General features: G+C 45.0%; 1 protein-coding gene across 2 annotated transcripts in view; it reads left to right on the top strand.

Moving 5' to 3' along the window:
- Positions 1-13,484, top strand: part of CLVS1 (clavesin 1) — a 154,912-nt gene that overhangs the window by 133,980 nt on the left and 7,448 nt on the right. For both annotated transcript variants that reach the window (XM_075353245.1, XM_075353246.1), the window contains exon 5: positions 1,076-1,311. In XM_075353245.1, coding sequence (XP_075209360.1) covers positions 1,076-1,311 — 236 coding nt within the window. The remainder of the gene's footprint in view (positions 1-1,075; positions 1,312-13,484) is intronic.

Raw genomic sequence — 13,484 nt, 5'->3', positions numbered from 1 at the left:
GAAAACAGTTGCAGCATGCTGCGGGTGCAATGCGATGCTCTTTATCTCGCACCCATTCAAGTCTATGGGTCGAGAGAAACATCACACTGCACTCGCATTACACCAGTGTAATGCGAGTGCAGAGTGAGAATGGCAATAGCCGGCAACGGAGGAGAGAGGGAGATGAATCCCTCCCCTCCAAAGCGCTGGCCTGCCCCTCCTCAGTGCCAGACCACCCCTCCTCAGTGCCGGCCCGCCCCTCCTCAATGCCGGCCCACCCCCCGCAGCTGTGGTCTGATCACATGATCGGACCTCCATCGCAATTACACTCACATGACACTCTGCTCCCGCTGTGCTGCCAGCATGAGCCCAGTGTCATGCAAGGATCGCAGTAGTCCCTGTGTGGCCCTGGCCTTAGGCTGAGTACACACGCAACATAGGATCACAGGTTTGTACTACACCGTAAACATAATGGGTGCTGCCATTGCAATTGTCATGGAGCCTTGGGGTTAGGGCATCTAAGAGATCCCTTTTAGCCGATATGAGAAGAGCAGTGCTATTTAAAGACCCATGATAATAGGGGTCTAGTTGGGTACTTTGCATTGGATTCACACACTATAAATTGTGCCACAGTACAACACCACAAATTACAGCATTGAGTGTAATCAAGCTGAGGCCTGAAGGTTTCAGTGACCGTTAGTCAACAGAAATGTAACTTTTAGGATTTCTAAGAAACCACATTCAATATCATTAGTTGATTTGGCTGAAAACACGACAGTTGTGATCCTAATGGGGGTTTATGGGACTAAACAATTAATGACCTATCCGTAGCTTGTGGGGGTCTGATATATGAAATCTGCACCTGCGTTTACCAGATATAAGCGTTGTAGTAAGGATAGCTCATCAATTCTGGAGTTCTGCATAGAAAGAAATATGATAAAATAAAGAAATACAGTGGAGTACATTAATTAGGAGGGATTAACTGGATAGCAAGTATAGCTCACAGTATGTGGCATAATTAAGGTTGACAGAGAACATTTGTTCAAGTAATTACAAGTTTCCTGTTATATTTACTTGTAATTTTTTTTTTTTGCAGATTTTCCTTCATGGTAATAATCTGAACAGCCTGCACCAGCTAATCCATCCAGAATGTCTGCCATCTGAATTTGGGGGTACACTTCCTCCTTATGACATGGGGACCTGGGCCAGGACTCTGCTTGGTCCTGATTACAATGATGAGAATGAGTATACTCACACGTCCTACAATGCTATCCATGTGAAGTACGCTCCCTCCAATGTAGACAGAGACTGCTCTCCGAAATACATGAAAAGGTAATTCTTTGTCCAAAAGGCTCTCAACATAAAACCAGTGTCAACATGTTAGTCCTTTATGCTAAGCAATACTTCACAATATAAAAAAATGAGAACATATATCAGTGTCCAACAGTTAGATAAAGCTGCAAGTCAGAGATCCCAAACTTTTTGCAATTTATGAGCCATATGTATTATAAAACTAATAGTAAGTAGCAACATTAATAAAAATGGATATTGAACACAGAGTTGCAAGAAAACATGAACTTGCAGACAATTGCAGATCCAGTTGAAACCAGAAGTTTACATACAGTATAAAAAAAGACACATCTGCAGGTTTTTCTCACTATCTGACATGAAATCAAAATAAACGTTAATTAAGAAACAAAATTATTTTTTTTGCCAAATGCCAGAATAATGAGAGACAGAGAAAATGTTTTAAGGCATTTTTATTATGTTCTGAAGTCAAAAGTTTACATTCACTAAGGCTATGTGCCCATGGGAGCTTGCTTCTGCGGATTTTGCCACATAAAACCTGCGGATTTATCTGGATTTTCCAAATAAAGCTGCAGGTTTCAGCATGTACAGACACTCCCCCTGTTACCCTACTGGACATGGGGAGTGCTGTGTCCACGTTGCGGAATGTGCGGTTGCGGAATATACTGCGGATATCCCGCAGCCACACATAACTGCATGTCAATTATTCCTGCGGATTTACCTGTGGAAACCTGCCTTGGTCCCATACTTACCTGCCTTGATAGCAGACACCCGGTCACTTTCCCTCGGTGGAGCCAGGAGCAGGAAGCAGGAGGTGGGCGGGGCCTGCACGAGCTCTGGTCATGTGACAGCCATAGCTAGTTCAGGCCCGCCCACCTTCTCCTTCACAGTGTAGACACGGCCGGAGACAGAGAGAAGTGCTGCGTGATGGAGGTATGAACGCCCCGATCACTCAGCACTTGTTCAGCATTGAGGATGCAGTGCTGAAGCCATGGTACTGATTCCTCAATGCAGAATACCGCAGCATATCCGCAGGACATTCCACAATACAACCGCAGCATGTAAACAGACAAAGTTGTGCTGCGGTTTTCTGGGAGCTCCTGCGGAATGTCCTGCACATATAACCGCAGGACACTTTCCCCCGTGGGCACATAGCCTAAGAGTACTATGCCTTTAAACAATATGGGACAGCCCATATGATGATGTCATGTCTTTGGAAGCTGCTGATAGGTTTACTGCCAACATCTGAGTTAATTAGAGACACACCTGTGGATGTATTTTAATGCACAAATGAAACACACTGCTTCTATGTGTAGCATCATGGTAAAGTCAAAACAAATCAGCCAAAATATCAGGAAGAGAATTGTGGACTGTACAAGTCTGGTTCATCCTTCAGGGCAATTTGTTTTATTGCACCATTCACATTCACACTGCAGAGGGTTAGGATAATGCGATCAGTAATGTCAATATGGACTTCACACTGTAGACAATGATGATCATAGCTCAGAGTTTACACCATGAGCTACAGAGACAGGGTGTATGTGCTACGTAAAGGTCACCGCACGCTGCTGACCACTGCAATAACCAGTTAACTTCTGTGAAAATGTTTTTTTTTTTTGGTTAGGATAAAAACTAAAATCATTGTAACTTCTATAAAATCTAATGTGGTCCCGGTTTTACTGGCCGCATTGTCAATCTGGTCAATAGTCATGATATGTAAAGGGGAAATGTTAATCTATTCAAGATCATACAAAATACTGTATATCATCACCTTTTTATGTTCTCACTACTGGAAGGTTTTGGTTTGTTTTATTTATTTTTTAATTTTATATGGGAAAGAGAAAGTTTGTAAAATAGCAAACAATATTCTATCAGACCTACGTATTTCACTACAGCTGTTGTTTGTGCATAATGTACATGGATGAAGAAATCCAGTGGACAGGTTCCCTTTAGCTGACCATTGTAAATAATGTTAGAAAATGAAAAAATAAAGGAAAAAAAAAAAAGCCAATTGTTTAAAACGGTGAGAAAAATATTTGTTCGTATGGGTATGTGTGAAAGACCCCTAATCATCCATTTTCTATGAGTGTCATCTAATTTGCCTTTCTACACTCTCCAGTATGATCATGTGTGTCTAATTTGTCATCCTGGCTTCTTTCTGTTTTTTTTTGAATGAAGTTGATTTCATTTCAAGAAAGATCATTGTAGAAACTTATTGAAAACCAGCATTTATAGCCCAGTCTTATAGCAGACAAGGAAGTTAGAGCAAGACATCAGGGCTGTATCATTGCATTCTCAAATGCTGCAAAACATACGCTTTAGGGTGGGGGAAAGGTGGGGCTTTGCTTTTGAGAATTGTTGTGTCGTGGGCGGAGGAGGGGACACTGCGCTCTCCCACTGCTCGGGTCCGGCTGCCGCTGCTGCTGCGGCTGCGGCTGCTCGGTGGTGGCTCGAGCGGTGGGCCGGATCCCGGGGACTCGAGCGGCGTTCCTCGCCCGTGAATGAAAAGGGGGATTTTTGATTGTGGGGGTTTTTGATTATTGTCCATGACGCCACCCACGGTTGTGGTGATTTTGGTGACACCACCGCTGCTCTGGACGGGGATCCCGGGAGCGGTGACAGGGAGCAGCTTTGTTGTTATTTCTCCCCTCCGTGGGTAGGGGGTTGGTTGCCCGGGGCCCGGTGATGGGGGTAGGGATGGATGACAGGCGGGTTACGGGGCCTGGAGAGGTGCAGGGTCGCAGGGGCAGCGCTGTGCCGCACGGCACGGTGGTACTCACTCAGCCAATGATGAAGACTCAGTTCTCGGTAAAACACATGGCTGGATGGACGGGTCCCACAGACGGCTGCGGTGTTGTTTCTCCCGGCAGGTTGATGGTGACTGCCTTTCCCTGCACCTATGTACGGTAGATGGTTCCAATGGGTTCCCACTGGTAACCCGCTCCCCGGCTTGGATATAGGCCAGAGGAGCCCCTTTTTCCCGCAGGCGCTGGCCCTGAGAAACAGTTGCCTTGGCGGTGGCGGTGTCTCCCTCACTTGGTTGGACTGTTGCCTTCTGTCGGGACTTGGCTGTTGGGAAACCCAGGAGGTTCCCTTCACTAACGAGTTTGGCAAATTCACGGTGACTCCTAGCCTTGCCAAGGTCCATAAGCCCCTGCAAGATGGTGCTGACTTCTCCTTGTGTACCGGTCCGGTACCGCCGGGCCACCGCCCGTCCACGGTCCTTACGGTAGACTCCAATCGGTCACTCCTGCAGACGGTCACCACCGTCTGCCAACCTTGCTGTACCGCCCGTGCCACACACCCGGACACTGTCAGTTAGTTGCTCCACTACTAGTTTCCACCCTTCCACTTTCACCTCCAAAACTGAACTCAACTGTCTGTTTTCCCGCCTCCAGGACTGTGAACTCGTCGGTGGGCGGGACCAACCGCCTGGCCCACCCCCTGGTGTGGACATCAGCCCCTGGAGGAAGGCAACAAGGGTTTTGTGTCTGACTTAGGTGTGCCTGACCGGGAGTGTGGGGTGTGTGGGTGTTGTTCTCTGTGGCCCCTGGCTTGTCCAGGGCGCCACAGTTGCTTGCTTACAATTGGTCAGCAGTGTTGTAACTAGAGTCAAATAAGGCCTCCAGTTCAAATGTGGACCTTGCCACCCCCCGTGCATGTTGGTCAGATGTATAAGCCCCTTTTAGTTTTTTAAATCCTATGTGCCCCCCATTCTGCAGTAATATCCCTCATTTTGGGCTCCTTCCAGGTATTTATGTACCCAATCTTGGGATAAATGTCCCCCATCCTGGTATATATGTCACCCGTCCTGGTATTTATTTCCCCCATCATTGTATATATGTCACCCGTTTTGGTGTATTTGTCGCCCATCCTGGTATATATGTCACCGATTCTGGTATAAATGTTCCCATCCTAGTATATATGTCCCCCATCTTGGGCCCATTCTAGTATATATTCCCCCTATTCTGGTATATGTTTACCCCATCCTGGTATGTATTCACAATCCTTATATATTTCCCCCATCATGGTATATATTTACTCCATCTTCATATATATTTCCCCCATCTTTGTATATTTGTCCCCCATCCTGGCATATATTTTTCTCACCCCAGTATATTATTCTCCCATCCTGGAATATATGTCATCGATCCTGGTATACATGTCCCCCATCCTGGGCCCATTCTAGTATAAATTCATATATTCCCCTATCCGGGCATATGTGTACCTCATCCCGGTATATGTGTCCACTGTCCTTATATATGTCCCCCATTCTGGTATATAGTTCCCCCATCCTTATATACAGTATATGTCCCCCATCCTGGTATATATGTTCCCGACATTGGCATATATGTCCCTCATCCTGGTATAAATGTCCCTGTTATATCACTGCTCTTTAATGCATTTTTATATATATATATATATATATATATATATATATAGATAGAGATATATATATATATATATATATTTATATATTTATATATTGCAAACTCCCCGAAAGTGATACCATTTTATACAATGCACCAGTGAAATACTTCAAAACTGGTGTCAGGAATTGTTTTAGCCCTTGAGGTGCTACACAGGAGTTAATGCAAAGTGGAATGAAAAACAGAAAAAGTTCTCCTCTAAAATGTCACTTTAGCCCCAATGTTTTCACTTTGCAAGGGAGACAACAAAAAATAGACCCCACAATTTGTAGCAAGTTTCTTCTGAGCATTCTGATATCACACATGTGGTCAGAAACCTGTGCTCAAACAAATGGCTCGGCAGGGAAGGAGTGCCATTTGGATTTAGGAACACAAATTTTGCTGAAATAGATGGAGGGCACCATGTTGCATTTGCAGGGCCCCTGAAATGCCTTAACAGCAAAAAAAAAAAAAACCCCACAAGTGACCTAATTTTAGAAACTAGACAAATCAAGAATTTTATCTAGGGGTGTATTCAACAATTTGAACCCATATTTGTTCACAGAAAAAAAAAATGTATTCCACTAAAATGTGGTTTTAAACCTAAATTAGTAATTTTCACAATGAAGAATAGGACAAAATGGACCCCATATTTGATCAAAAACTACTACATTTGTCGCACAGCAGGGCTCGGAAAGGAGCAATTTCTACCAAATGTAATTAATCTCTCAGTCAATTCATCAATGGCTGCGGTGACTATTTTGTAGCATCCATGCCACGCACTTTTTCTGGAAAATTGCACATATGCCAACATAGTGCCCATACATGGATACACACACCCTGTAAGTTATTAAGTGGGCTCTCCCTGCTACAATAATGCCACACACGTGACCATTTACTGCAGTTTAGGCACTGGGGGCTCAGAAAGAGAGGGGCATTCGGATTTGGGAGCACAGACATCACTGGATTTTAATTGAGGGGGAGGGAGCCGTTGCTTTTCTAGACCCTTTCGTCTACCAGTAATGTGGGAACGCCTATATTTCCAGTTACAAATGACGGATCTGAGTGGGGTTTTGGTTTGTGTGGGACACGTTAGGGGTTTTATTGGTAATATTTTGAGGTACAGAACATTTGTTTGATCGATTTCAGTATATGGCGTATGACTTGCTCGAGTGTAATGTGAGAAAATCTCACACTCGACCCCATGTTGGACAATGCTACAGCTCAGATCTGAGAGTTTCTCCTCAGCCTTAGGCCAGGGTCACACTTGCGTGTGACTCGTGTGCGTATCGGATCGCACTGCCCGAACCGGCCGCGGTTCTCCTGACAGGAGCGGGTCAGCATCATAGAAATACATACAGCGGAGCCGCTCCTGGCAGAAGAGAAGCCAGCCGGTCCGGGCAGTACTCGCACGAATCACACGCAAGTGTGACTCCAGCCTTAATCAGACTGAGGAAAAAAATTGCAGCATGCTCACTCACACCCATACAGGTCTAGGGATGCAAGTGAAACATTGGACTGCTCTTGGATAACATGAATAGTACAACATTCGGGTTACTCGTTACTTTGCGAGTTTTCCCCATTGACTTGCATTGCACACACTATTCGGAACGAATACGTGAGTATTAGACAGTACTCGTCATGAGTATAGCGAGTACGAATAGTTAGGTACTCGCTCAACGCTTGTCATAGATTTTTGCATCAATACTTCTTGTACAAAAATCTGCAACTTTTTACCTTTAGAAAGTTTGTAGGTCATTTTTAGATGTCGACCCTTCCTCCACCCCTCCCACACTGGCACACACCATATGTCTCTGCTGGGATAAGGTTTGTATAACCAAAGGCAAGGTTTTAGAATTGCTACAATGAAATGAAACATTGCTACACAGGTCACACACAAAACATCTTCACCCGTCTTCTACCAACCAATACACAAGATAAATCTATGCTCTTAAGCAATGCTGCGGCTCACACAAACATGGTGCATAATTTTCAAGGTTTATATATCTAAATAACATGACAGAAATGGAAAAAAGCAACCATATATCCATCCCCAGTGGTATTGCTGCCTGCCCTGCAGCGCCATGTGGATCTGCAGTCGCAGCTGTGACTTGCAATCAGATTAATGACATTGACCTCCACCAAGGACATGTCTGCAATTAAAATAGCAATCCAATTTAATATTCCTCCATGCAGTTTACACTCCGAATAGTACTGAGATCTGAGTTCTTGCTTGTTTCATATGTCGGTGTGGTGCTTCATGTGATTATTATGTATAGTTTTCATAAGTGTACAAAATATTTAGATTATTTACATAGATTAGACCAAAAATCTAAACACAGAGTACAGCAGGGAGACGTTATTGCCCCTTGGTAATGATTTCTGGCCCATGTTCAGCAGTAACATGACTGTTTTTTTCAATTGTAAAAAATTACAGATTTATATAAATTGTTTGAATGTCAGAATTTCTGCCTAAAGGTTGTGGGTTTAGCTAAATTGGGATCATAATCCACATATTCCAAAACCTGCAATATGAAAAACTTGGACGACATTGATCGTCAATAACTCTTCTGCCATGCATCTGGTAAAGGGAATCTGTCACCAGATTTTTGCTACCGAGTCTGAGAAACAGGATAATTTAGGGGCAATGACTCTGTGATTTGTGACGCCCTGGCAAAGCCAGGTTGTCACAGAAAGAGTTAATCCTCCTTGGTAACCTGATCCCACACAAGTGCAGCAGGACAAACCACATCCCCCAGTGTAGAACAAAACAGAGCAGGAGGGGAGGGGCTGGAGCAGAGTGTGTGGAGAGAGAGACAGGAGAGGAGTCCAGAGTTGTAGCTCCCAGGCTGCTACAGAAGCGTGCTCCGAAAGGGCCGGGACAGGCTGTTAGTGAGGAAGGGGCCAGAGGTAGCCGGGACAGGGTAGCGGCCCGCCGGTACCTAGGGTGACCCGGATCACTGCAGGGGAGTGGACTCCCCGTTCCCGGCTGAGGAGAAAGAGGAAGAGAGTGGAGAGAGAGGCACCTGGCTGCAGGGAAAGAACAGGAGCTGCTGCACCGTGTGTGGGACACTAACACCCTCCGTACCGAAGGCTGCAGACTCCGGCAGTTTCTGGTTAATTCCTGACTCTGTGTGAATTTTCTTGCAAAGCGAACTGTGAGTAACAACATCCCCCGGTCCAACTGGACGCACAGCTCTCAGACGGTCTACATCTCCTCCCCGTACCACCTCACCGGGGTCCCGGGACACCAACACCCTATCCGTGGAGGGAAATCACCAACTTGCTGCCCACCACCATCCCCGGGATCCATTAACCGGCAGCGGCGGTGCTCCGTTACCTCACCGCACACCACGGGTGGCGTCACGGACAATCTCCCTTACCTAATCCCCTTCTTACTGTGGAGCCTGGGATCACAGACCGGGTCACGCCACCGTGATACCCACAGAAGTGACCCCGTGGCTTGGATCTGAGTACCCCTTGTCCCTGGGCGACACAGATTCACCCGCCCTTCTGCCTGAGCTAAGTCATTCACAGAGTGGGGGCAGAGGAGGGGAATCACAGACAGGGAGGAGAAGAACAGTGTACAGTCCAGCCCCTGTGCAGCGACATCTAATTAGCAGAAAACTTCAAATTGTGATTATAGAGAAACAACAAAGCGGATGTCTTCCCCAAAGCTATCAATGTAATATGTGTTACAGCATCATTACAGCCATATCTTTACCTTACAATACAAATAGTGCTGACAGGTTCTTATTAAACAAGGTAGATATCTCATAGATTAAATCTATGGCATAACAATGAAGTCATTTACTCGGTATCACTAGCATAGCTACCAGGGGGCAAAGTGGGCGATCACCAGCGATCACAGGGCCCAACTCAGAGCTACCGCTATTGTAAACTGTATTGGCGTGCACCGCACAGTGCGCCGGTACTGTTTACTGCAGTAGAACAGAGAGAGAGTGAGAAAGAGAGATGATCTCCTATACTACCACTCTCCATTCTGTAGATCACAGGTCGATTTAGGCTTGCAGTCTACAGAACAGCAGGGAGACTGCCTTTAAGACTCTGCATGGCCAAGTGTGATGACATCACCGTGTTTGTCTTCCCACGCTTTGCTCCTGTCTTCAACTCCGTAAGAAAGAATGACAGCTGTAAGTCGCTATCTATAACTGTACTGTGATCTCTTACATGTTCTGCAGGACTGGTATCTACTGGTATCTACCACTATACAGTCACCGTATGGTGTTAATCTTTGTATAGTGATTTTTTAGTAACAGCCCAGTCTTCTACTGGGTTCCCCCAAATCTATGAATAGGCTACATCACCGTAGTTCTACACATGGTTACCTGGTTAGGGGCCCACTCAGATGTTTTGGCCCCTAACCTGAACTTCTAGCTATGGCTCTGCTCTGTATGGTTGGTGTTTGTTGACAGTTTTTGGAGATTTTCTGGTACCATCATATTCGGGTATGCTATGGTGGCACTGCATTACTACAAAGAAAAACTATAGCATTACCGGATAGCCATACAAATTAATGGCCTGATAGAAGACTTACAGTGAGGAAAATAAGTATTTGATACACTAACGATTTTACAAGTTTTCCCGCCTACAAAGAATGTAGAGGTCTGTAATTTTTATTTCAGGTACACTTCAACTGTGACAGACAGAATTAAAAAAATCCAGGAAATCACATAATATCATTTTTAAATAAATAATTTGTATTTTATTGCATAAATGTATTTGATACAATAGAAAAATAGAACTTAATATTTGGTACAGAAACCTTTGTTTGCAAGTACAAAGTCAGACGTTTCCTGTAGTTCTTGACCAAGTTTTCACACATTGCAGCAGGGATTTTAGCCCACCTCCATGCAGATCTCCAGATCTTTCAGGTTTCAGGACTGTCACTGTACAACATTGAATTTCAGCTCCCTCCAAAGATTTTCTATTGGGTTCAGGTCTGGAGACTGGCTAGGCCACTCCAGGACCTTGAAATGCTTCTTATGGCGCCACTCCTTAGTTGCCCTGGCTGTGTGTTTCTGGTCATTGTCATGCTGGAAGACCCAGCCAATAGCCATCTTCAATGTTCTTCCTGAGATATGGATGTTTTTGCCCCAAATCCCACGATACATGATCCCATCCCTCCTCCCTTCAATACAGTACAGTCGTCCTGTCTCCTTTGCAGAAAAGCACCCCCAAAGTATGATGATGCTCCCCAACATACCTCACGGTTGGGACAGCGTTCTTGAGGTTGTACTCATGCTTCTTCCTCCAAACATGGCGAGTGGAATTGATAGAACTTTTTACTATTTTGGTCTTTTCTGACTACATGCCTCGTCGAGATTGTCATTGGCGAACTTCAAACAGTCCTGGACATGTGCTGACATGAGCAGGGGTACTTTGCATGCCCTGCAGAATTTTAATCCATGACGGCCTAGTGTGCTACTAATGGTAATCTTTAGGACTGTGGTCCTAGCTCTCTTCAGATCATTCATCAGGTCTTCCCATGTAGTTCTGGGCTGTTTCCTGATCTTTCTCAGAATCACCCTTACCCCACAAGGTGAAATCTTGTATGAAGCCCCACACCAAATAAGATTGACAGTCATCTTGTGTTTCTTCCATTGTCTAATAATTGCACCAACAGTTGTTGCATTCTCGCCAAGCTGCTTGCCTATAGTTCTGTAGCCCATCCCAGATTGTGCAGGTCTACAATTTTGTCCCTGGTGTCCTTAGACAGCTCTTTGGTCTTGGCCATGGGACAGAGGATGGACTGTGATTAAATAAGGGTGTGAATAGGTTTCTTTTAAACAGATAACAGATTCAAACAGGTGCAATTTTAGCACCCCTAAAGCCATCAGGGAGATACAAGGTACTGCATCCCTCACAAGGATACAGGGCCTACCCCCTATGGACCTGGAAATTCAGTGCTGGTAACACACAAACACTCCAGATAATCCCTGTTTTTCCCCAACATCCCCCATAGATGGTACCAGGCTAGGGTTGGACCAATGGATGACCGCCTAGAGGTGGAGCCAATCCAGTCCACTAGACAACCAGGAGGGAGGGGCAGACAGTTGAAAATGACAGTCAGAGACAGTGAAAGTGAGCAGACTGACTGACAGGAATGAACAGGGACCTGAGGGTCCAGGTGGTTAGTTTCCGGTGGAGTATGGTGGAGTACTCCCGGAACTACGCACCAAAGGGGTACAGAATCCTAGGTCAGGCAAAAGCTCCAGGCAGACCTGATAAAATCTGCACAGTGAGGGGACCATTAAGGACCTCTTTGACCTTGAAGTTCGGGACGCAGTAGCAAAGGGAGACCTGGTGACAGGACCAGAGACTCCAACCCCACAGGGTTCATGCTACCGTCATACGGATTGCTGAAGAAGACAACCAGGAGGGGACCTCCAGCTGCTCTACGCCACTGGGACCCACCAACCAAAGACAGGTGCAGGGAAAAGAAGCCACCAGGTCACTAAACCGGCACTGGGACAAAGGGGACCTGTGGTTAAGTCTAGCCAGCCTCGGGTGACCAGTTACCAGCTTGCAGTGAGTAAAAGAACTAGTTACACTAAAACTCCTGTTGTGGCCTACCTGCTTTCAACGCCCGTTAAATCACCTATCCTCTGGGGCCTGGCCCTGCTTGCTGAGGGCCTAACATCCAGGCTGCCACTAACACAAGCCCCAGTAGCAAGAACTTGGCAGTGGCGGCTGCATCCACATAGCCGCAAAACCGCAAGTGGCGTCACGTGTGTAACATTATTCAAATCCCCTGTAAATATTCCACCTTTTAAAAAGCACCCAGGGCACGGGAGCGGACAACGGCCACCAAAGTGACATTCCCCACTTATATACCACCCGGGACCGAGTACCCCATAACCCTGGGTGACATACAATTAATACAGGTAATGAGTGCTGAGTAGGAGGGCTTCATAAAGAAAAAATTACCGGTCTGTGAGAGCCAGAATTCTTGCTGGTTGGTAGGTGTTCAAATATTTTTTTCATGCAATAAATTCTAAATTAATTATTTAAAAATCATACAATGTGATTTTCTGGATTTTTTTTAGGGGGATTCTGTTTGTCATAGGTGAAGTGTACCTATAATAAAATTACAGACTTCCCTATTCTTTGGAGGTGGGAAAATCTGCAAAATCATCAGTGTATCAAATACTTATTTTCTTCACTGTAATATTCTGTTACAATGGCCTGGGCTTGACTTCATTATACCATTAATAGCAAAAATACTTCTGCATGCTATACTATTCTCGCAATTAAAGTGAGAGAACTAATAATTAATTACCTTCTGAATGAAGGTGTGAAAAGGTGGAATCCTTGGAACAAGCACATCAGCAAATTGCAGACATGATTTTGCCAATATGCTACATGTATGCTTATTTACAATGCAGACACATTCGCAAGTTATTGAAAGTAGCACGTTTTAGTCCATAAAGTGGACAAGACTAATACAATACATGTGCTCATGTGGATTAAGCTATGGACTTACATCAATTACATTACGGAAAGTTGGGCACACGGACAACACACTGACCAAAATGAACAAACTGGCGCATTACATGATCTGTAACAGTGCCCTTTCACATACCTGGTACCATTTTTATTCATAGCTGTCAGGATAGGACAATCTACTTCATTAGGTACCAGAGTCCATATGTAAATGTTATCTCAGCACACCCTTTAGCTATGTCTCTGATTTTTGCTAGCGTGGTATAGAATTTATCACTTTAGTAAAAACTAGACTAAAGCGGGCTTTACACGCTGCGACAT

This window comes from Anomaloglossus baeobatrachus, chromosome 6 (assembly GCF_048569485.1).
Source record: "Anomaloglossus baeobatrachus isolate aAnoBae1 chromosome 6, aAnoBae1.hap1, whole genome shotgun sequence".
In the NCBI taxonomy this organism is placed as follows: domain Eukaryota; kingdom Metazoa; phylum Chordata; class Amphibia; order Anura; family Aromobatidae; genus Anomaloglossus; species Anomaloglossus baeobatrachus.
Note: the sequence above shows the minus strand (reverse complement) of the source record. Positions and strands in the feature narration are given on the sequence as shown.